General features: G+C 40.2%; 2 protein-coding genes across 2 annotated transcripts; both read right to left on the bottom strand.

Annotated features, from left to right (window-relative positions):
• Window positions 1-4897: 4897 nt before the first annotated feature.
• On the bottom strand, window positions 4898-6155 carry LOC144714591 (uncharacterized). Its single transcript, XM_078589364.1, has one exon. It carries the CDS (start codon window positions 6123-6125, stop codon window positions 5286-5288), a length of 840 nt encoding a protein of 279 aa, XP_078445490.1. The 5' UTR covers window positions 6126-6155; the 3' UTR covers window positions 4898-5285.
• A 5-nt stretch (window positions 6156-6160) lies between these two features.
• Window positions 6161-6837, bottom strand: LOC144714592 (uncharacterized). Its single transcript, XM_078589365.1, has 2 exons — window positions 6600-6837; window positions 6161-6504 (listed from the first exon to the last, which is right to left on the bottom strand). Exons 1-2 carry the CDS (start codon window positions 6747-6749, stop codon window positions 6163-6165), a joined length of 492 nt encoding a protein of 163 aa, XP_078445491.1. The 5' UTR covers window positions 6750-6837; the 3' UTR covers window positions 6161-6162.
• Between the last annotated feature and the right edge of the window lie 18356 nt (window positions 6838-25193).

Below are 25193 nucleotides of genomic sequence, written 5' to 3'. Positions count from 1 at the left end.
TTACAGAGAACTAAGGATTTCATGCTCACATATAAAAGGTCAGATCAATTGGAGATCATTGGATATTCTGATTCTGACTTTGCTGGATGCCAAGATTCAAGAAGATCCACGTCAGATTATATATTTCTGTTGGCTGGAGGAGCCATTTCATGGAGGAGTGCAAAGCAACCACTTGTAGCTTCATCCACTATGGCCGCGGAATATATTGCTATGTATGAGGCATCTAATCATCGAAAGACCGTTGAAGATATATTGTGACAATAAGTCAGCCGTTCTGTTCTCCAACAACAATAGGAGCTTGACAAAGTTTAAGCATATAGACATCAAGTACTTAATTGTCAAGGAAAGGATACAAAATGGAGAATTGTCTACACAGCATATTGGAACAAACTCAATGATTGCGGATCCGCTTACGAAAGGTGTATTGCCTAAAGTATTTATGGAGAATACTACTCACATGGGCATTCTTCATTGGGAAGAATAGTGAGTTTAAGTGGGAGTTTGTATGAAGGGTTCTTAATGTGGACATGTATACATTTTCTGCAGAATTAAAGTTTTTTTATTGTCCATTTTGTTTATAAGATCTCCATAAAGTGGGACTCATATAAAATTTAATCTATGTCATTCTACATTATAGCATTAGTGATTGTGATGGCTGAATTGCGCGATAATGTGATGAAAGCTGTTCAGTCCTATGCTAAATATGTTGATGGACGAGATGAACATTTGTACTTTGACAAGTAGTAGCCATTTGAGCTCATTAAAGGTGGAAAGTCATGGTGTGTAGCCCAAGTGGGAGATAGTTGGAATTCAATTTTTGATGTGGGCTACAACCGTTGGTTTTCTTAACGGTTGCAACCTTTGGCATTCAGCAGTTGCAAGCTCTTGATGGAGGGGCTTGCAACTGCCACCCTTTGGAATCCCTTGGGATCCTATTTAAGGGGTTTCGGGTCCCCTTGATCCCCCATCGAGAGAGTCCTCGAGGTGCCATCGTCCTAAGGAAGAAACTCGTCGGTGAAGGATCAAGAAGGACCCTCCACCCTCAAGAAGAAAAGAAGAAAGAGATTCATCAATGGAAGGTATGTTTTAAGTTTATTGATCTATCAGTTCAACCCGGCTAAAAGTCGCGGGAGGAGACATGAAGACGACAAAAACAGAAAGAAGAATGAAAGGGTGGATGCCGAAGAGAGAAAATAGATTAAACATGAAATAAAGAAAGAAAGAAAGAATGAATGAAAGAAAGAAAGAAAGAAAGAAAGAAGAGGAACAAAGAAAAAGAAAGAAAGAAAGAAAGTTGAGGAAGAAAGAAAAAGAAAGAAAGAAAGACAGACAGACAGAAAGAAAGAATGAAAGAAAGAAATAGAGGAAGAAATAAAAAGAAAGAAAAACAGACAGACAGAAAGAAAGAAATAGAGGAAGAAAGAAAGACAGACAGACAGAAAGAAAGAAAGATTGAGGAGAGAGACACGGAAGGAAGGGTGAGGGATAGATAGGAGAAGACGACGAAAGAGGAAAGAGCGAAACGGAAGAAAGAAACAAGGAGGCGGGAATACGACGAAAAAGATGTGAGACCCTGCGAAGAGAAAAAAACGTAAGGTGAAAAGAAATGATAAAATAAGGAGACAGATGAAGGAGAGAACGATCATAGAGACCGGGAGCTAGCGTTGAAGAAACAGTAAGTGAAAGGTGGCTATCATTTTCCTAGAGCTAATGTCCTGTTCTACCTTGGCCCTTCGCCTGAAAACTGCCTATTCGAGCAGATCACTCTCAAAGAAATGATTTCAAGTTAGAACGATTTCCGGATACCGCGTCACGGATTACAGAGTACAGTGGAGACAAAAAGAAGTTCTGCTGACGAGTAGCGTGGACCAATTTATTTTCCCCGCGTGGTTGATCAACAATACCCGTCAGTCGGAATACTTGAAGGTCAATGAAGAAATGCCGCAAACCTATGGATATCAAAAGAGAGATGTGGCTCAATAGCAAACACCCAAGCTTGAAATTGATAGATTCACGTTGGCGCTGAGATCTACCTAACGCGACAAAAAAAATAGTAAAATGAGAAGTAAACAGATGTACTGAACATACAAGAGAAGAGGCTGTCTCTTACGGCATTCAACCAGATTTCTGGGTCATCAAACAGTGTCGGTGGTAATATCTTAAGACAGATAATGTAGGCCCACCAAGATCCGGATCATTTTCAACTCTACTCGATCTCTAATTCCCTGTTTTCAACGTTATCAAGATCCGGTTCATTTTCTACTCTACTCGATCTCTAATTCCCTGTTTTCAACGTTATCAAGATCCGGGGACTATATAAAAAGGATTCATGTGGAACTCGTTGTTAACAATTTTGACATTGTGAAGTTTTTATCGGCCGGCGACCCACCATGAATACATTCGTCTTGGCACATCCGGAGGCGATGATTATAAGTTTTTTATTGTTCTGTATATAAGTATCATTTTCACTCCGCTGTCTATTTCTTGCTCGAAGTTCACAAGGCAAGTTGAATATACAAAATCGAACCATCCCAATCAATTGTTTTTTGGTCTAGACTTAACTACCAAACTGTCTCTATTTCCTGATATAGTTCAACTCCTTTTCTCTCCATGAATATGAATTAAGGCTTCTATCCAGTCATATTAGAACGTTTTACTTCATCTAAATTACTTAATTTAGTTCACTATATTTTGTAATTGTCCAAAATGACTCTACACATTTATCTCTATCCCAATGTCTTATGTTACTCCACTTTCAGTTTTATACCCAATGGGTTTCCCCGTTTCAGATTCGCTGAATATATCCTTTGTGCTATCACGCCTCAACATACCTAACAAATTCAGAACAAAGACCAGGTACTTGTGAATAGGAGAAATGTCACTATATTCCACTTTAAATATCGTCATGGTTAAATCAAACCATATTAATACTCAAGGCTGAATTTCGTAGATCCACATTACCACCATAAAATGAGATATTTCTAGTGTGATGAAAAATTAGTTGGTGAGTAGCAAGACAAAAGGTTCTATACAAGAGAGAGGAAGCCTTATTTTTTCTGAGTATAATACTACATTTTAGAAGATAAGGGAACCTCATGGAATATTGATAGGTAAACTTTAATTAGGTCCAGTGGGCCCTCCTTTTCTTGACCCAGTAGCTTATCAGAGGTCTGGTCATGTCTTCAAGGATGAAAATCTCTGGTGTGTAACGAAGCAGAAGGACCACTGATAAATTAGGCGTGTTATTACGTGAAATGAGGCTCACGTATATGCTAAAAAATCTTCATATAATAGAATTCTGTGGCCAATTAAGAGAAGGTAATCACCGTTCCTTTAGAAGTTTAGTCCTACAAAATTATCGCTTTACTCTGAACATTATGAATTATGAACTCTAACGTAAATTATAATTTCAAATAATAAGGCATTAGGAAAGATATTTTCCTGTGAACACGATTTTGGAATTGATAAAGTACTTCAACTGTTTCTCCTACAGTGGAGAAAAGTTCCAAGTAAAAGTGTAAAAATCAGATGACAGATGATGAAGACAGCGAGGTGGCTCTCCCGCGGTTAGGTGCCAAGACAATGTGAATGTTTTATCTGTCCAGAATCCTTCATTTGATCACAATAGGCGGATAGTAGCTGATCTGTACTTTCGAATTGCTGTAGGATATCTAATGTCAAATCTATGAACCAGATGATTGCAACCCAACCTACATCTTGATAGGATCCTAGGGGTAATTTTGAAATGTTAGCCCACAGGGGCGTTTTAGTCATTTGCTATTATGTATTTCCCTCTGATCTCCTTCTCTACCTCACCGAGTCTTCAGGCGGCTCATCCTTCCCGATTCACCTCTCTACCCCTGGAATTTCTACCTCTCCGCGTGTCACAACTGCACTTTAGAGGCAGTCATCCGCTAAATTATAATTACCACCATAGTATCGACTACGGCCCCAGTTATGATGGGCTTAGGTTCTCATCTTGGCTTCGTTGTTGCGCTGTTACGAACCTAGTGCACTAGGCATACGCCACATTGAGATTTTGATCAATAACACGTGCTCTCCGCACGGTTAAAATGACCTAATCTGGAGAATATTTTTAACTTGGTTTAAAATTATTCGTGGTTTAAAGCTTAGTATCACTGTAACTGCTGTATTATAAACATGGGTTTTGCATCGTACCTTTTTCAAGGCTCCACGATAAACTTTTGACCAGACTTGGGGTTACTCTCTCGCCAAGTTTTTTGCTCCGCAATTTTAAATATCATAAAATATTGTTTTTGAACGTAGTCTATGTACTGACCTGACAGAAAGAAACAATTTCGAAACTTGCTACAATCTCCGTCCAAATGACCTTAGAAAAAAAGCATCGCCAGATAATTCAAAACATTCAAGAGAACCCATTCTTCCAAACGCCAGCTTGAGACTTGAGTAACTTTCATGGGGAAGGCAAAAGAAAGCCAGTTAATGTTTTTTTCACAAAACAGTTTGTACGTGAGTCGTAGTGTACATGGCTGAGTTACCCACAATGACAGCGTGAAGATCAAGTGTCAGCGAGAGCTCCAGTGAAGGAAAAGAAGCTCTTCAGGCGTCGCATACAATGATGGTGGATAGGTTGGCATCGGGTAAACTTTCCTTCACTGGCTCCACGATAAACTTTTAACCGGACTTGGGGTTACTCTCTCGCCAAGTTTTTTGCTCCGCAATTTTAAATATCATAAAATATTGTTTTTGAACGTAGTCTATGTACTGACCTGACAGAAAGAAACAATTTCGAAACTTGCTACAATCTCCGTCCAAATGACCTTAGAAAAAAAGCATCGCCAGATAATTCAAAACATTCAAGAGAACCCATTCTTCCAAACGCCAGCCTGAGACTTGCGTAACTTTCATGGGGAAGGCAAAAGAAAGCCAGTTAATGTTTTTTTCACAAAACAGTTTGTACGTGAGTCGTAGTGTACATGGCTGAGTTACCCACAATGACAGCGTGAAGATCAAGTGTCAGCGAGAGCTCCAGTGAAGGAAAAGAAGCTCTTCAGACGTCGCATACAATGATGGTGGATAGGTTGGCATCGGCAGCTCCTTTGATGAGAGCCCCGTTTTCTCTAATCTCCAGCAGATAGTCGATGACATCCCTCGTCACCACTTGCCCCGGCATGAGCAGCGGTATCCCCGGCGGGAAAGGGTAGACGAATTCCCCGCACACTCTGCCGGCGCTCTGCCGGAACTGAACCTTCTTCTTCCTCGCGAAGAAGGCTTCTCTTGGGCTCAGCGCCATCTCGCCTGCCTCAAACAAGGCTCTCTCCATCCCCTCGTCTTCCTCGCTCGCGACTGCGGCGTCCCCCGTGGCGAGCGAGAGGCGCGCCACCGCCCCCGACGAGCCTGTCCACGTCCTGCGGCCGAGTCCCCAGGCCGACGGCAAAGGTCACGGTGCGCGCCCCCGCGAGCTCGGAGAGAATCCGATAGTCTTCCTCCAGGATCCTCCTCGCATCCTGGCCGTTGATCCCGAGCCGCGACACCCGCACCGTTATCCGCAGCGGGTCCACGGCGCCGGAGCGGAGAACGTTGACTCCGGGGACCTCCGCGAGCCGCCGCGCGGCCTCGGCGGCGAGCACGACGGCGCCGTCGAAGACCCTTGCGGGGTTCTCCTCCAGCTGAGCCCTGGCGGCGTCCAGCGAGGCGAGAAGGAGGTGGTTCGGGCTGGAGCTCTGCAAGGCCTGGAGGCAGCTGTCTACGCGGTCCCTGTCGACGAGCCCGCCGGCGACGTGCAGCATAGAGGACTGGGTGAGCGAGGACAACACCTTGTGGGTGGACTGGACGGCGACGTCGGCGCCCTGCTGCAGCGCCGTGGAGGGGAAGTCGCGGTGGAACTTGAAGTGCCCGCCGTGGGCCTCGTCGACGAGCAGCGGCACGCGGTGGCGGCGGCAGATCTCGGCCATGGCGGCGACGTCGCTGCAAACGCCGTGGAAGGTCGGCGAGGTGACGAGCACTGCGCCGAGGCGCTCGCCGGCGCGCGAGGCGCTGTCCGCGGCGGCGGCGACGTCGGCGGCGGAGATGCCGCCGGGGATGCCGAAGAAGGGGTCGAAGGAGGGGGTGAGGTAGCGAGGCACGGCGCCGGACATGACCATGGCGGAGGAGGCGGAGATGTGGGCGTTGCGGGGAGGATTAGGTTTCGCCGGGGCCGCAGGTGGCCATGATGGCGGCTTGCACCCCGCAGGTGGTGCCGTTGACGAGGAACCACGTCTCGTCCGCGCCGAACAGCACCGCGGCCTCCCTCTGCGCTTCCGCGACGGCGTCCTCCAGGAAGAAGACGTCGTGGGAGAAGGCCGCATTTCCGATGAGTCGCGCGAGCGCCGCGGGCGCTCCTCTTCCTCTCGAGTGGCCAGGGAAGCCGAAGCAGGCCACGTCTTCCTCGGCCGCCGCTCCCAGCGCGTCCACCAGCGGCGCGCGCCCCGACCTCCGCTGCGTTTCCCTGTCCTCCTCCTTCGCTTCCGCCTCCAACAGTGCCTGCAGATAACCGTGTACAACTATGAGTACCGTGCCGTTCAGACAAAGAAAGACCTTCTATCTCTCCCTAAAGACAGTTGGGAAGCTCAGCTCACCGGAAAGGATAGACTCCGAGCTTTGGACTTTGACGCGAGACAAAGCGCAGAGGACTGCTTCAGACTCCGACGCCGCAGACCCAGCAGGTAATTCGCGTCGAGCGGTGCAGCGCTGCCCGAGATCATCTTCTCGACGGCTAATGTGTTCATCTGTATAAAATCAGGTCTGTGGAAAATGCGGAAAACGAGTTCCGCAACGATCGATAATAAGATACGAACAAGGAGTTCCACAACGATTGATAATAAGATACTACTCGACTTGGGTCTCTTTATAGAGTCGCTGGATCCCCCTACTAATTAATTGGTGCACGTTTTGCATTCTGGCATGTGCGTTATGGGCTGTGCCGTATAAGTCAGGTGACGAAGCGGAAAACAGAGATCGAGGAGATTTGAAAGATGCCCGCGATCTCGATGGCTTACCTACTCTATCAACCTATGTTTTCCCAGCGACGATCATTGAGGAGAGCCATGTAATCTTGTCGGATGCTGTGAAATAAGGCTTCTTATCTTCAGTTTGTTACATTCTGCCTTGCTACTTATTGTATTAATATTTTATCGGACTGGGTAGATCTGTGCTCCAACTTTGACCTGCCAAATTCAGTTTTGGGTGTTCGCTATTGAGGCACGTCAGTCTTTTGATATCCGGGCATTCGTCATGTTCTTCGTTGACGTTGCGCATTATTCTTGATGGATACTGCCGACCAAATACGCGGAGGATAATAATTTTGGCCACAGAATTTGTCGGCAGGATATTCGTCTCAAGTGTGAATTGTGATCCGTGACGCGGCATCTGGGCATCGTTCCGAACTGGCTGTAGTTTTCATAAAACGTTATCACGGAAATCCAAATGTTAGCCTATTCTTACGACAAGAGACGAAAGTATGGCAAAATGCCAATCAAACAAGTATAGTTCAGGGACGCGGAGGGGACGATTTTTTCGTCCGGGGACTAAAAATCGTCCCATCCGAGGATACAGATGTATTTCGGGGCGAAAACTCGTCCTGGGACCACTGGATAGAACGGTTTTCATCCCGGCAGAAAAAACCGTCCATCCGGGGGTCTCGGACGATGGACGGACGGATGTGGACGAAAAACCTCCGGATTCACATCCGACGATTGGGATCTCACCACATGGCCTCGCTGTGACAATTTGCATCAAGGTCCTTTGTTTTTTCGCGCCTGCAAACTGCTGCCGCTCAGAATTAATTGTACATATGTCTATTTCCATTCTCTCTCCTCCATATTTCCCTTAACATACTTAAAAAAATCTATGTTAATATATTAAAAATATAAAATAGATTTTTTTCATCGAGGACGAATTTGGGGATAAAAATTCGTCAGGGGAGTACTGGACGGGACAAAAAACCATCCCATGATTACTGGACGGGACGGTTTTTTTTGTTGGTGGACGAAAAACCGTACCGTCCTTCATCCACGTCTGGGACGATCCGGATCTATACAAACAGGTTGGACTTTTATATACAAGTAGTTCTGTTTGTATAACTAAAACGTGATTGAAGAAAAATATCATTCATGAAAACAGCGGTTTCATATGAGCGCGGCTTCAAATAAATAGTTTTGATGCTCAAATATGGGATCTGCTCTTGTGAATGTAAAATGTAGAACAGACAGTGAGCTCTTGGAAATATATTTTCTATTTCCGTTTCTCGTTCTTCTACTGCTGTATTCTGCTGTATATTGTAAGAGAACAACTCTCAAACAAAGGAGAACAGCTCTCCCGCTCCAGAGATCAAGTACAATAATGGGGATAGACGAGGAGGAGAGAGAGCATAAGAGTGGGAGAGAGAGAGAGAGAGAGAGAGAGAGAGAGAGAGAGAGAGAGAGAGAGAGAGAGAGAGAGAGAGAGAGAGAGAGAATAGGTAGAGAGACAACAGCAATTCGTTAAGGCCGTTATTACACCACACTTGTCTCATTAAAATTGTTTCGTAATTACAGTACAGTATAGTACTGTAATAATGGAAAGTTTATGTTTAACTGATTATAACAGCTAGATAGGAATAAATCCCATCCGTTTGAGTGTTTCCTTTTTACTTCTCTTTAATGACTATGGGATACAATTACTTGCTAACCTTCATTTAAGTCATTATTGGTCCCCCTGCTGGCAGAGCTGGTGACGTGGCGAGTTTGCTGACTCCTATTCCTAAATAAGGAGAAGTAAAGGGAGAGAAGATACAAGACCTAGGTTCAGATAATCTGTACTCCACAAATTAAAATGTCATTGTTGGTACGTATTAATAATAAATTAATAGTTGTTAAATGGAACATGTTTCTATTTTAATCATAGCCGTTATAACTAATTATAATGTCTATGTTAAAATAGAGCTGAGCTGTTGGTCTCCTCTCCATTTAGATTTAATCATAGCGGTATTAGTAAATACAACGGCTGTGCGAGATGTACCCTTGACCATTGATATTTCTCCCCTCTAGGTTTTATCCTAACCTGCTAATTTCATCCTATTCTATACTTGAACATAGATTGAATCCTAACAACTAGTTCTCATAACGAGTATAGGGTACATGTTCAATTATTACTGGCTATTCATACTGAGGATCCTATTTGACCAGATGGCTGTTGACTGGATGCCGAGTTTGCTGACTCACTTCACACCCCGCATCAAGCGTGACGGCAGTGCGACGATGTTAAGCTTGTCCAACCAAGCTTTGGGAAGTGACTTGGTCAGAACATCAGCTAGCTGATCATCACTTTGCACGAACTTGATTTCTATATTTTTTCTTCCCACCTGTTCTCTGACAAAGTGGATGTCTGTTTCTATATGCTTCATGCAGGCATGAAATACAGGGTTCACAGCAAGATAGGTAGCCTCAATGTTATCAAAACATAGTATTGTTGCGCTCTAGGTGATGACGTTGATTTCTTTGAAGAGGGATTGTATCCAAAGAACTTCTACAGCACAATTAGCCATTGCCTTATACTCTGCTGTTGTACTTGATCTTCGTATATTAGGCTGCTTCTTGGAACTCCAAGAAATAAGATTATCACCTGTCCAATCCTCATCACTAACGACATTCATACTTAGATTGGAATTTTGGTGAGTCAGTAAACCATACAGAATACTTCCGTTTAGATAGAAAAGCAAATTCTTCAGAGCTTTACAGCCATAAAAATTGATGGCTAGTTGGTACCTTGAATCAGCTAGGAATTTTGCTCTGCAATTTGGGATTTAAGAATTCATTGTTTTAAATTAGCTGTAATCCTTTTTTTAGGTATATTTTTATTGAATATAATTCATGTTTGGGTGGTCTTGCCATTTCACAAGTATTTGGTTTCAACTCAAAAGTTCTAGCTTCACAAATCCAGCCATGGCTCAGCTCATTGAAACTTTAATGAATTAGATCTTCATTACAAATATCATCATCATCTTTATCTACATTGGGTCAAATTTGAAAAGCTTCTATTAAGCCCTACAAAAGTGAGAAGCATCCCACAATATAACATTTGGATGGTTTCAATATAGTAGATCTTCATTATGATGATTATTTTAGTCTTTGTCTACATTTGTTTAAATGAGAGAAGCCTTTTAGTAGGCTAAATTTGGATGGAAATTAAAAGGGTTTTCACATTAGTGCTCTCTTCTTGGTCTAGAAGGTTGGTCCATTAACATCTGAAAATAAATATATAAAAAAGTCAAAACTTCGTATTGTCCATAGAAGAAATCTTCATTGTATGTGAATTTGTGCTTGTATTAACTAAAATTCACGATAAATAATTAACAGGATTTAAGCTAAAAATTAAACTTATTCAATATGTGCCTTTTTAATGAAGAAAGGAGTATCAAATTATTAGTAAATAATTCACGAAATATTTTACATAATAAAAAATATATATTAGCATAAAGTTATCAAGTGAATCATTAAAACACTAATTCATTAACATAATGCACCATAATTCATTTAATAATTCATTTTGATCTTTCATTAACATTCAAAATAAATCACATCACGATCTGTTTTTACAACCATAAAAAGTAGGCATATATGAACTAGTTTGGTTGTATAGTTAAGGAGACAACAAACTGGGGTATAAAATCTGTCATTGGGGCACCTAAACTGTCTCATTTGTACCAACTCGTTGTTACTATGCGAGAGATAGTATACTCATATCCATTCATACACGCTCATTCGTCTGAGATACACTTGGATGGAGAAACAAGCTCCATATGCTCAATAATGGAGGGCATCATCCTTTTAATCATCCAGGAGAGGATGCCATGACCCTATGATGGTGGACCATCCAACTTCAAAGACCCGATCGTATCAGTTCATCATGTGAGGGCTCACACGCGCAACCCACCCTTCAAAGTATCTGACCTAGTCAACAGGCCATAGAGGTTGACATTATCTTTCCTCATATTTTTCTTGTTTACTAGGCCTTGTATGTTGGCCACGTCTATGTTTTGTTGTTCGCGCATGTTTGGGTCACTGTATGGACCTACACATTTGCACGTGTGTGAGCTCATGTGTGGGCATGATAGTTGGTATTTCTCCTATTAAGAGGCCCGAATTACTTATAATTGGGCCTTCTCCCCTTTATTTCTAAGAGGGAAGGCACATATTTACCCCTATAAGAGGTGGGACCACCCATAGGAAGAAGTAGGATGAAGAATCAATTTTAAAAAATATGATTTTGAAGGATTTTCTTGTGTTTTTTTAATGTTTTTTAGTTTTTGTCAAAATTACGAAAATTCCACCACAAAATTACGTAAACCGTAGGCTCCGCCGCCCGTGAGCCTGATGGAAATATATGTGGCTGGAAAGCCAATCACACATTCCACATCTCATTCCATGTTCATTAATAGAAAATATTCATTATAGTGCATGTGTGATGCACATAATGAAAGCCATGAATACATAATTGGACTTAGTGAATTATGATGAGATCATAATACAGAGATCACTAGTCTTTAAGCATGTGTTCTAAACATTCCTATTCAAAGGATACACGAGAAGGACATCGAAGTATCCACATAGAAAACACTATCTAGCCTCACTCATATGATGAGTATGGCCAGTCCTGTAGCCATTAATGTGTAGACACTAAGGATAGATAGTGGGTGTTCTTTAGTGGAAAGAGTTCATTGAATTGATCCGTACGAATCCCTGAATGGTATTATACCGAACTTTCAATCAGGTTGATTCACGTCACGGTTGTGTAAGTGGTTCTTAGACCTGAGACACCAAAGACGTCTTGTGGATGGACGGTTGTACTTTGGCTATGGCCAACGAGTCTCTAATCATGAGCTTCTAAACAGTCTTAGTTCGGGTACATCAAGAAGTTCTCGAAGACGATTGAGTAGTCAAGATGGGATCATCCACCCTCGGTATAAGAGGTGACAACTCAAGGAAGATGATGCGATGAAGTCCTTGGCCAAGGTAGTGAAATATCGGAGAAGAGTTCTCCGATGACTTCCGAATGCATCAGTACTAACTAGGATGATCGATTAGGGTTTGACAATTGACCATACCCTAAGTCATCCAAGGAGCATCAAGTGGATGAGGGATTATACATACACGGTAACCGACGACGAACAGGTTCCATGAGTGAGTCGATACACACTACTTTGTATCTTCTAGGACACGAGGTGTAGCTTAGCACCGCACGTGTCGGAGTCTCGACTTGTCGATTGGGTTAAATTGATACGACATTCATTAATCTATATGATGATATGGTTAATTAATTTGGAAGGCCAATAAAGGTTATTGGGCCGCTAGAGTCGTTAACTAGACTAGTACATGGGCCTATATTGTTACACACAAATGGTCTTTTGGACGTCGGAAGATATACTTAAGCTTTGGGGGTTTTTATGAAAAATACCCACTTAGTATAAATAAGGGAAGACCCTGAACAAAATTTACCCACGCAAAAATTATTCAGGGCCCTTCCCCTTCTTCTCCACTCTCCCCACACCCCCTCTCCATGCCCGATGCGATCAGAACGGTGTAACGATGACGGTGGAGGTAGAATGGGGCTCGTCAAGGAGAAGGAGGAGATTCGACGTGCCGAGGATCGCGTGGATACGTCTAAAGGCTGCACACGTGAGCAGCTCGACTCGTCTCACTCTATCGGCCAAGGCTGTCGCTGGTCGCAACTATCGTAGTAGCCCGCGGCCCACGCAGTAGCCCGCGTTCTCCACAGCAACCCACGGCCATCGCAGCCCTAACGAGCACCACAACACATCGCGTCTATAACAGTGCTACAGGCCGACACTGCCGACCGCGGCAGCGCAACAACCCTTGGTTCATATTTACCCCCATAAGAGGTGGGACAGCCAATAGGAAGAAGTAAGATGAAGAATCGATTTTAAAAAAAGTGATTTTGAAGGATTTTCTTCTTTTTTGTGTTTTTTTATTTTTTGTCAAAATTTCAAAAATGCCACCAAAAAATTATGAAAATCGTCGGCACCGCCGCCCGTGAGCCTTCCCGACTGCTGGCGCCACCCGCGGTCGCTATAGTAGCCTACTGTTGCTGTAGCAACCCGCGGCCACTACAACCCTAGTGGGCACCACTGCATGTCGTATCCACAGCTGCACAATCGGTTACCGCAGAAACCCGCAACCACCACAGCCCTAGCGGGCGTTGGAGCACATCGCATCCATAGCAGCCCTACCGGCCGCTGGTGCCGGCCACGATTGCCAAACGCGTAGCCATCTCGCCTGCCATCGTCGCCCTTGCTACCATTTGCCAGTTTCCCTATATTCATCGCATTTTCTGTCGCCGTGCCTCACCATTGCGCCATGCCGCCGCACCGTGTCATTGCCGCGGTGCCACGACTTGCTACCGTTGAGGCCTTGGCGCACCCATTTTTGTGTCCGTTGTCACACCCACTACCGCGTTTACTCGCGCTGGCATGCCTACTCACACCGTTGCGTCTACCTACTTCGTCATCTTGCCTACGTGTGGCATGCCGTCCAGTGCTGGCGAATCAGACATCGCAACTCATGCTGCTGCTGGTAAGCTCATAAATCCCTCTCGGCATTATATTATTTCTTTCAAAACCTCCAAACGTTTTCTTCACCACTTGGGTTAGATTAGTGATAGATAGGATTCATGTTCCGAGGACTAGGATTTCAAACGGTATGTCATTGGTCTGAATCGTCGAGGGCGTGCGCATTAGCGCTAGTAGGTGAGCTCGCACTACCAACCTTCAACCTGGCGTCGGGATCATCAGGAGCCTAGTGGCATTCCCAGGTCTTACTTACCATGACTTAGAGTTCGTAAGTGTTTGTTGATGTTGGGTGACTTACTTCTCATCGATTTCATCATCACATCATCACTTGCATTACATCCACGTAAGTCGTCTCTCCTACATGACATGATTTCCCCCGCCCTCCCTGTGGTGTAACACGAGCCATTCAATCCCGGCGTCCTTTGTGTTACATCACCCTAAATAAGCCACTGTTTGAAGGGAGCTTACTCAAAAGGTGGAGTGTCATACGTGATGAAGAACAACCGAACGCTAGCAGACCAAGTAACATAATAAGAGCAATAAAAAATAATGTACCGGCTTTGTATATAATGGAGTGTGCTGAAGGAAATCCCAAGATGCTACAGTAAACTACATAATAAATCAACCTAAACATGATCCATATAATGGCATGTAGAGATAGATACTAGACCTTTGTATGTCACCGGTGCGACGTCAATGTCCAGGGCATAAGTTGTCATATGCTGCAGTAGAGAAGCGCCACCTTGACCTCCCAAGACAAGGGAGTAATCACCTAGAAATGATCTATTAGACAAAAAACCAACGTAGAGAGAGGAAATAGAGAAAGAGACAAGAAGAATTAACAACAAAACATCACTTGGTGGCTGATTTTTAAATAAGGGTTTCCAAAGGGGTAAAATCCCTTTAAATAACACCGAAATGGACCCCAAATAGGCCCTTTCCACACAAAAAGACAACAGAGTGGGGGTACACTTTGGTTTCTGCGTGCCCCCTCTCTTTGGGGTGTTTGCTAAGTCCCCCCTCTCTCCCATTTTTTCGGGGGGATGGTGACTCATCCCCAACAGAATGAAATACTGGGCAAGGATAGTGTAGGTGGATAGAATCGTGTTGTTAGAAAATGGGAAATAGTCCCTTGCTCCCCATTGTTCAAAATTTAGCCAAGAGTTTACATGGATATGCAAATCATATCCATAAAGTACTTACCCCGACGCCGTGGAGAGAAACATCTGGATTTGATGATGTTTTGGAGAGGAATGATTGGGTACAGTGTCAATATGAACACTCATGATGAAAAAAATGGCGCAAACTGACGATTGGAGAATGATGAGATAAAATCTGCTGGATACAAAGAAATAATGATGAAACAATCACCAGAATTTATGGTTCCCTGTAGGAAAACTATCAGAGTCTTCATTAAAATAAATAACCCTGACAAAAGAAAAAAACCTGATGAAGAAAAATGCAAGATTTTTTAATCCACCAAATTTGGTATCTCTGAAATGTAGGATGGAAAATTGCCTCTAGTCGAGGTGTAGTCTGCAATGTCAAAGTGAATTGGCCGATCTGTAGGAGTCTGCAAGGGTTAGAGTGAATCTAATGATAAATTTGAGTTATTTCAGAGATTTAAATGTGTGTCAATTGATTTAATATAAATTTCAGTTGTAATAATGAAAGTATCAGTTCAGCAACAAGATGTAAAATAATTAACAAAGAAATTTAAATTTCTTTATTAGATATGTTAATATTAAACTCCTTCAAAGCTGTTCATATCTTACAATATATATAATTCTGAGTTTCCCTCAAAGCATCCATGAAATAATAAATCAAAATATTCTTTTAAATTTCTCAAAAATTATCTAAATATTAGAACTTGATAACAAAAAAATTAGATCCTATGTCCATCTCATGTTCTAAACAGGGTTCTGAATCTTTTTTTGTTCAATCAATCTTTTTAATCGAATCAGCATTACACTCAACATCTCGAAAATATAATTTGACTCGTGAAGTCATGTAAAATAATCAATATTTAATGTTATCGTAAATATTTGTATTAATGTACACATTTAAAACATGTTGTCATACAAACATAAGGGAGTAACAAACTATTTTAGAGTATAAATAGTATATAATGATTTAAATTACCTCAAACAATGTATTTGTCTTGTTTATTTTTATTTTCATTTGTGGATCCTGATCATCATAAAGCCTTTAGTTTTCTAACTAAGATTCAAATGCTGAAGGCACAAAGGTAAATTTGAAGTAAAAACGTTCTTATTTTGGATGTATCTATTTCTTTCTTCTGTCTTCCTTGATGAAGGGAGTAGGAACATGTGAATCATACAAATTCTGTATCAGGTCACCAACAAGAAACACATGAAGATCAGTGAGAAACAAATATCGGTGCCAAAACCTAGTTCGCATTTTCTCTCCAAATATTGGTGCTCAAATCATTGTGAATATTAACTTTTTTTACAACAATAATGTTAAGTATTTTAAAACTCAGCTTTTATCAAATGATTGGCTTCTTTAGGTAACATTCCTTCAAAACAACATCACATCGATGAGAAGATTAGTAAAGTTTTATGAACCAAAACTTCAATTTTTTGGACTTGTAATTCTGGTCAAGTTCAAACTCATATCCTTACGCTTGAGGTTAATATTACAAGTATGAAAGTGTTTTAGGGACACTGAGCTATAAAACTAACCATGGTGCATCAAATTACATAGATTTGACACTAGCTTAGTCCTGTAAATTATTCAATCAGAGAGAAGGAAGTACAAAGCACGAGTTTATAAGCTGCACGCTTTTAGAAGCCAGAGGTTCCATATTTGATGCAGAACGTTAAAGAACTTAAGAATCTCCTGCTCCTAGGAAATAAAAAGTTATGAAATAAAATGAACCTATTGAAAAGTAGGATAGCTCCACGCCCAGAAAACTAAACAAATTTATAGAGCTCTTGTCCTTCCAATTGCGCGTCACTGACCTCCCAGCTTCATGATTCTTTTGGAGTAATAAATTATTATAAACTAAACAGATTTAAAAGAAGAAAATGAAGTGCAGTTTCTTCGATCTTCTTTTGGATAGTGGATGGAAAACTTAAGTCACACTTGATGAGCAACCAATAAATATGAGTTTAAGTAAACCAGAGACAATGTGAATGATCCATTTTTTGGTTTTAAATCAAATAAATTTTTTTTACAGCCTAATGAAGAATCAATTCTTACTGAGATGTGGTTACCCGTTTTGTCAATGTTTATTACCAACAATTTCAAATATTTTCCGTTATCAATCCACTTTAACTATCGATTTCTAATGAATTTATTTAACTTCCCGAGAGATGGTCAGTTAAAAATTCGAATGTAGCGTAAAATATTTGCATCTTATGATAAGTTGATCTGTATCTGATTTTCTCTTTTAGATTTTCATTTCTTTCTTGGTAAACAAATATTTTATTACATCTATATTTTAAAAAATCAAGCATACTTGTATTTTTATTTTAATATAAACTCAACCCATGTTCAACGCGTTAATGCATTTTTCAATAGAGAGATCAATCCGACTAAATTTTCAAGAAGATGTTCCCAAAGTGAAGGTCATGCTCTACTAGCCCATGAAACGAACAGAAAGGAAAAAAATGATCATCTGGGAACTGAAAGGAAAAAAAAAGTATTTTCTGTCTCCAAAGCTCAAGAAACAAAGTTCCAACAGATTAGTAAAACTTGTTATTAGTATAAAATTAATAGAAGGCCTTAAAAACCAATAAATGCGAAAAATGAATTAGTAGGAGCCATTTAAGAATAAAATACCGTGTTCAAAAGACTTCTGAAGCGCTCTCCCTCTTATTCATCGGGGACCCAATGAAACTTTTGGCGGATTGGTAAATCATCGAAAAACAAATATATGTAAAAAACTGAAGCATTATTCTTGGCGGGAATTTTTCTCTCCCAAGCCCAATCACATTCTCTGCAGATCCGTGAAAGCTTGTGACATACAAAAATCACTGAAGAATGAAAAATGATAAAAGATGAAATCTGTGTATGACCTGTTCATGAACAAACTTACTAAACTTCCACAGCGATAGGAATTCCAGAACAGTAGGAACCCCAATTCCTCCTCGTTTCTGCTATAAAATTTACCCCCCACTATGAATGCTGTCGTATATCCGCACTCAATGAAAATCTGGTTTTCTTGCTGATCTTTCACATGGAGAGAAGAATAGAAGCAGTAATGGCGTTAGAGAAGAAGGAGAAGGCGAAGAAGGTATGCGTGCCAGTCAAGGTCGGTTTCAGAAGGACGACGGAGAGGAACTTCACGCATTTTGGATTCCATTCATACATCTGTTTGAAGATGGTGAGTTGATTTTGAGTCCATGGGAGTAAGAGAGCTTCACATGCTCTGGAATCGAAGAAGAAGATTATGAGTCGATGAAAACAGGAAGAGAAAGTCCCATTAACTTAAACATCGATGGTCTGTACATCTTTATACTAATAATAGAGGATAAGAACTATGGCATGCATTTAATGAAGACCCAAAGACACATGCACCCTAACCGTCAAGTGTCAGCTTCACCTTGTCGCATGACATTTCTTTGTAATGATGTTTGATCTGTAGTGATATTGAGAGTTACATTGAGTTTTGATCCTGTTGTTTGGAGAAGAGGAAAGAGATAATGAGAGATGGAGAATAGGGGAGAAGAAGAAGACTGCAGCTCAATATCTTGGAGAGGAGGAAAGGAAGGAAGAACCGTGAAGAAGGAGAAGGAAGAGAAGCAGGGGAGGCGGCAGAGAAAGAGATTTGTTTTCCATTCTTCTCCAAAAGCGTTCTTACGTAGAATTAGTAGGGCTTTCCACTTCATGGGACACAAATTTGAGTGTGAGTTCCAAACAGATCCTAGCTGCTCGAAACGATGCTTGGACAAAGGTTTAGTTTAGAAACAATGAAACATGAACATTTCTAGAAGCTACATGTTTCTGAAAAATTTGTGAAGCAATTTCAATATGATTTGTACTTGCGTGAAACACCTGTCGCAAGTGATTAACAATAATCAAATGAGCTGCTTGAGGCTCATGCCTATTTTGGCATGCTTTACGGACACCAGTACAACGTTGCACTGGGTAGTAGTCATATAGGTGAACTCCTCCGATTTAAAGAAAACAATTTGCATCAACTTTCTCCAAGTTTTTGTGACAAGAAGTTGAAGATAGACTAAATGCTGTGCTGGTGGATTTGCAGCTGCCCATGATATTGATTTAGAGAATACGAGGCGTGTAGTTGGATTGAGAGAGAATACCTGTTTTTGTGTGGATGATTTCAATTCCACCGAAATCCTTTGTATTGTGAAGACATAGCAGGGTACAAGCATTCTTTAGGGATTTCGTTGTCTCTGAGCAAAGAACTAGGATATCAACATACACAAGTAAAAATAAACATGATTAATAGCTGGTTTTGAAGAAAAGGGAAATTTCAGTTATTGGGCATTGAAACCTAACTGGAACAAGTATGTGTATAATTTGGTACCACATAGGAGGGGTTTTTCTTACTGTCATAAAGATATTTCTTAAGTAAACACACATGATTTGGAAACTGAGGGTCTACAAATCCAAGATGTTATCACAAATGTATAGTTTCACTAACATGGCATGACGAAAAGCATCATAGATATATAATTGTTAAATATGATAGTTACATGAAATAACAATAGAAAGGAGCAGTATATCGGTGGTTACATTGACTACTTGACCAAAATTATCATGATAGTCAATACACTGCACCTGACTAAAGCCCAAGGCAGCTAGTCAGGCCTTACATTGATCTAGGAAACCATCAGCATTGAGCTTACATTTGAGTACCCACTTGGAGCCCACAATATTGGTTCAGATGATGCATTATTGTCCATGTGCCATTACGATGCAGGGCCATGATTTCTACATCCATGGCTTTTGCCAACCTGGAGTAAGTAGAGCCTAAGAAGATACTCGATACACAAGAACCTCAATTTCAAGCACCTCGAGAGAGTAAACAAAACTTACCCATCCAAGAGTCAATGTAGGTTGATAACATCAACTTATAACAATAAAAATATGAATTTATACTTCTTTTTTTACCCATTATTTTTTAGAATTTTAATTTCATTATTCACCATTTAACGATAAAATGAGAAATTTATTTTCTAAGTTCAATTTAATGTTTTTATTGATTTTCGAGACTAACCCCAATTGAATCCTTAGAGTCAAGTGGATTTCTCTTACCTTCTTGGAGTTTTATCATAAATACATGATCTAGGTAAGTAGAATGGTGAATTTGGGATATAAAGGAGAACCCAATGCATCTTTTCTAGAATAAAAAAATACCAAATACACAAGAATCCGACTCTAAAAACCCATTGAAACCTCTTTTAAAATTGGGTCAACTGGAGACAAGATATGTGGAAATAAACCACAATTTGAATTTATAAGTCCCATTATAAAATCTGATAAGGAGGGAATGTGGATCCAGGCTATATATCAGGTATCATAGCCCTCCAAACCCTTGTAATTAAATCAAATGGCTGGGAGGGTTGCGACACAACTACTAATCTATTTCCCCCTCTCTTTGTATCTCATATTGGATTTATTCTCCCAACTTGTTGAAAGTTTAGTGCAACTGATTTTTTTTATTCCCTTCTTGTTATAAAAAAATGTGGGAGAGAGATTTGATGGATGATCAAGATTCTTAGAGAAAAAGGACCACTTGGCCCTTGGGAAAAGTGACAACAAGGTTTGTGTGATACCTTGAATCTTTGATTTGAATTTTATCATTATTTTCTTTAGGAACATTCCAATAAGTAGCCTAGACTTCAAGCTTTCCAGCAAAACAAAAATCATCCAAAAAATACACTTGAAGCAAACATTACTGTGTTTTTTGTCCACTACCTGTTGGTGCCCAATTCTGCCGTGTGGCGGCGCATCTTGGATTGGAAATTGCGTCGCAGGCATAGTGGCTAAGGGCTCTCTTTGACATTAAATTTTATTTCTTGCCCCAAAAAATTCCTGAAAAATTCATTAAAAGCTCATTAAATTATTATAAATTATTTCAAACAAAATAGAAAGTATTTTGTTTATTGAAAATAGTTTTGAATTTTTTTCCTTCCTTCGATTGATTTTTCTCTATAGGAAATAGTAAAAAAGCCATAAAAATATAAAATCACCTCAAACATTTATTTAAATATATATTTGAATTTCATTTTATCTCTTGTTAGCTGGTCCTTATGTATTTGACCTTTATTTACCTTATTCCATGGAAAATTTAATACATACTCTTACGTAAATCATATCCTTAAAGTCACTTAATTAACCAAAATTCTGGTTCGTTATATTAGTGAAATTTTATATATAATGAGTATGTAAATGAAGGTTTTGGCTCTGTGTAAGAATTCATCAAAGAACAATGAGGAGATGAGGTTGGCATTGGGAGGTGTTGAGGTATTGATAAAGACAAATGAGGAAGGCGGCTGTAACGTGAAGAGATCACATCACCAAGTGATGGAGTGATCATAATTGGATATTGTGAGAAATTTACTGGATAATGAGGGAGAAGGGAACACTGTGAAGATGAGGATCCGAATAATATTTCAGTTGATGAAGAAGTAGAATTGGTAGCTGAGAACAAGAAATTAGTTTCAAAAATATAGAGACAACTAGTGGCTCCAAAGAGACAACAATAACCTTTATGAAGATGACCATATCAAACAAAGACCTGTCGTCGAGACCTATGAAGAAACATATTTGTGCCAGAAGATTGAACATTGGGGAACCAAAGACAGCTGAACACTTTAAGAAAGTGTAACCTGGGGTGCATAATGCATAGTTTCATTAGGTGATTTTTTACTTGGAATAGGAGCGACCATGCTTTTAATAACATATGTCGCCATTGCCATGGCATGAATCAAGAATTTCATTGGTTTTGACACTTGCTGTAACATGCTTAGAGATGTTTCGACAATACTACGATGCTTTTGTTCAACAGTTCATTTTTGCTCCGATGTGCAGGGATATGAAACCTGGGGCTTAATGCTGCAAGTTGATTAGTGATTATGAGGATCTTTATACTCATCTTCTCAATCATAATGAAATATTTTGATTTTTGTTAAAATTTGTTGTTCCAGTAGCTATTGGAAATGATTAGAAGAAAAACATCACATTTTTCTTCGAATGGATAAAGCCTGGTGACCTGATAAACTCATGAAGAATCATTATGTAGTAGGAAAAACTGCGGAATGGCTTGACACAGACCAGTCCCAATAAGTCTGAATGTATGATATGAAGCAATTTTACTGGAGGGTATTGGTTAGAACTAAACAAAAACTGATGAGTTTTAACCAAACAGCAGGCTAACCAAGAAAACACTCATGAATTTAAGACAGAAGAAGTCTAAAATGTTTAATTCTCTATTGAAGACAATAAAATCTGGATTCCCAAGATGAAGATGCCAAATGTTAGTTGGAGTTTGTTCTCACAATAGTGTCAACAATTCTCTTGGTTCAATGTAGTGGATACCACTCCAAACCATTTCCAGGAGCAGGAACTCCGTTGTTGTTGGATCATTTATAAAACATGGATTGGGGTGAAACTCTACATAAAAATGTTATTGACTTAAATCTTATGAAAATATTGCAAGATGTGACTATCTTCCATTTGTATAGGAAGAGGTTAGCTCGATGACAAAGATGGATTAAATCCCTGGCCCTGTAATTAGAGTTATTACATAAGATGTTCTCAAATGATCCCAATAACACATTGGTACTAACTGGAATACCAGATTGGAATTTGATAATTAACCATAGCCTAATTCATTGAGAGTCTCACATCAAGGAAGGATACACATATGTGGTAACTGATAATGGTTACGGTTAAATAAAAAAGTTCAATCTTGATTAGGTATCTTCATAAGATCAAGGTTTATCTTGGTAATGAACATACTGGAAAGTTGACCTATCAATTGTGTTAAATTAATCAATATATGTCAATATAGTTAAGGGCAGAGGTTGGTCAATAAATATATGCGTACATTAAAGTTATTAACTTGACCGTTAGAGAGCCATAGGGGATCACATGCATAAGATCAATGGGTATTGGTACATATAGTGAAGTTATAAGGGCTTCTAGGAATAGTTCCCAAATGTGTAAAAATAAGGGGCACCCATTCAAGGAACCCATACCGACACATCTGGACGCCAACTTTGTCCTTTTAAATTTTTAGAATTTCCCTCCTTGTAATGAAAATTGATGGTGAGAAGATAAAATAAAATTTCAAGGAGTACAAAATATTAAGAGATCAAGAGCAGATCCCTCATTAGCATATATTGCGTGGATAAATCTAAAGGACAGGTGGTGAATGTGTTGAAGAAAATTTTCAAAGGAGCAAGTCAAAAGTCGAACTAGTTCCACACAAGATGATAACATCATCAAGGGTCTTATATCTAAATTATGAAGTGACCTCCATCTTCTGTTGTATGAAATTTGGTTTCAAGTGATCAATCAAAGTCCAATTACTCATCAGGGTAATGAGAATGAAACACTACTCCATCAAAATATTGATGAAATAACATATGTAACCAAAAAACCTAATGTCATCAAGAATGAGCCATTCTTGAGATTGACATAATCAAGAGTTAACTTATTTTGACTGTATTTTTTAGTTTTTGAATTATTCATAAAAGTGACAAAAAATAATATCTTAGAAAATCAGTAGTCAAATATCCATCATTTCATATAATTAAGCCAGCGCATATATACATATTTTTTGGTTGAAGAAGCACATGCTGTGATGTCTTTTATTTCAGAGTTAAAAAGGAGAAAAGTGGAAACTAATTTAATGAGAATTCATAGTTTTAATGAATTACTGTTTTAATGCTAGAATTATGAATTTGAAGATGATATATATCGTTTTATATGGAAGGGTTTATCTCTTTTCGTTTCTATTTGTTTTCTGATGTGAATGGGCCACACCTGTTGGTCAAGAAGAGAGTATCAATTTAGAACACACCCTTCAGACCCAACTAAATATGATCTTAGAACATAGTTGAAGCTTCTCTCATTTGAGACGATGTAGATAAATATGATGATAATATTCATAATGGGTATCTGCTTCATAGAAGCATATGTGAGCAAAGCAAGGTCTGGATTTTTGACGCAATAAATATTCAAGTCGAAATCAAATATTTGAGCTGAGACTAGTCAGGTTTGATAGAGTGTCGTAGGGACTTGAAATGCACACAGTGGGTGTCAGTAGATGATTGATGAGATACGTGGGAATTGCTTTGGCTTCATCCCAAAGTTTTTGGGGCTGCCCTACATGATTGTGTCATGGTGAGCGTTGTTTCAACAATGTGGCAGTGCTTTTTTTCTGCAGTGTCATTATTTTATGGGATGTGCGGACAGGATATACGATGAGGGATACCTTCCGAGACAAGATGTTGGTGAAGCGTCTGGCATTCTCCTTCCCCTCGCCCTATCCGATCAGAGAGATTGAATTTAGAGGGTTGAGTTATCTTTTAACCAGCTGCTGAACCTGTTTGAAAATGGTAAGTAGATCCATTTCTTTTTGGGTAGATAGATTTGAGTGTATCTGCTGTAGGTGTCTATTAAAGAGACAGTAGGAACCAATTCTAGTGGCTTTGAAAACATAGTGCAAGTCAAAGAAAATGGAAGATTTTGGGTCTTAGAAACATAGCATTGTTCACATACCTGTTGCGTAGACAATTCAGGAAAAGGAATTCCAAAAAGGGATATAATACTTTTTAAGAGGAGTGTGTCCGAGATGGTGTGTCACACATCAGATGAGGCCTTCGAGCTGACATGAGCTGTCAGTTGTAATGACTTCAGGCAGAATAGGGCTCGATGAGGCACCCTTAAGAAGTGCAATGATGGTCATATGATCCTCGACAAGGCATATATGGGGATGAAATTCAACATGGACATTATTATCGAGTATTAACTGTCTAATTGGTAATATATTATTTTGTAATTTTGTCTAATTGATAGATGTTTCTAACGGCTAGATTCTGATGACTAGTCATTAATGAAGCATTTCCAGTTGAGTGAATAGGCGAACCTGATCCATCGCCGACGTACAACTTGTTCGATCAAAGGTAGGGGTTTGATGGACGAGGAAGATGAACATCTAGCAGGACATGATAAGTGGATCCACCCTCATTCTAGAGTGTTGTTGCTGGAGATGACTTTCCAGTTGGAATCATGGAACCATTCATGTTGGAATTGTATGATTACAGATGTGTTGCTTAAGCAGCAAACTGAGGAGTTTGAGGTATGAGGGTGTTTCTCTGTTGGTTCTGCCGGGGTCCAACGCGATCATCTTACACATTGGCTCGGTGTCCGAACCTGGAGAATATTTGGCACTTCAGGCCTGTATGAGTTTGTTGTCTTGGAGTGTTGCGCTCAAGTCCTCTGTTGCCTCGACCTCTTCCCCGACCTTGTGGTTGATTGTTGGCTGCTGAAGGAAGTTTTTCTTTCATCGATGCAGTTGAAAGAGAGGAGACTTGTGTGGGTATTATCACTGGTTCTAAAGGCTTGGCATTTTGGAACAAGTACTCTGAGCAAGACTAACTTT

The sequence above is a fragment of the Wolffia australiana genome, chromosome 17 (genome assembly GCF_029677425.1).
Source record: "Wolffia australiana isolate 7733 chromosome 17, ASM2967742v1".
Taxonomy (NCBI): Eukaryota; Viridiplantae; Streptophyta; class Magnoliopsida; order Alismatales; family Araceae; genus Wolffia; species Wolffia australiana.
This window is presented reverse-complemented; position numbering and strand designations above follow the sequence as displayed.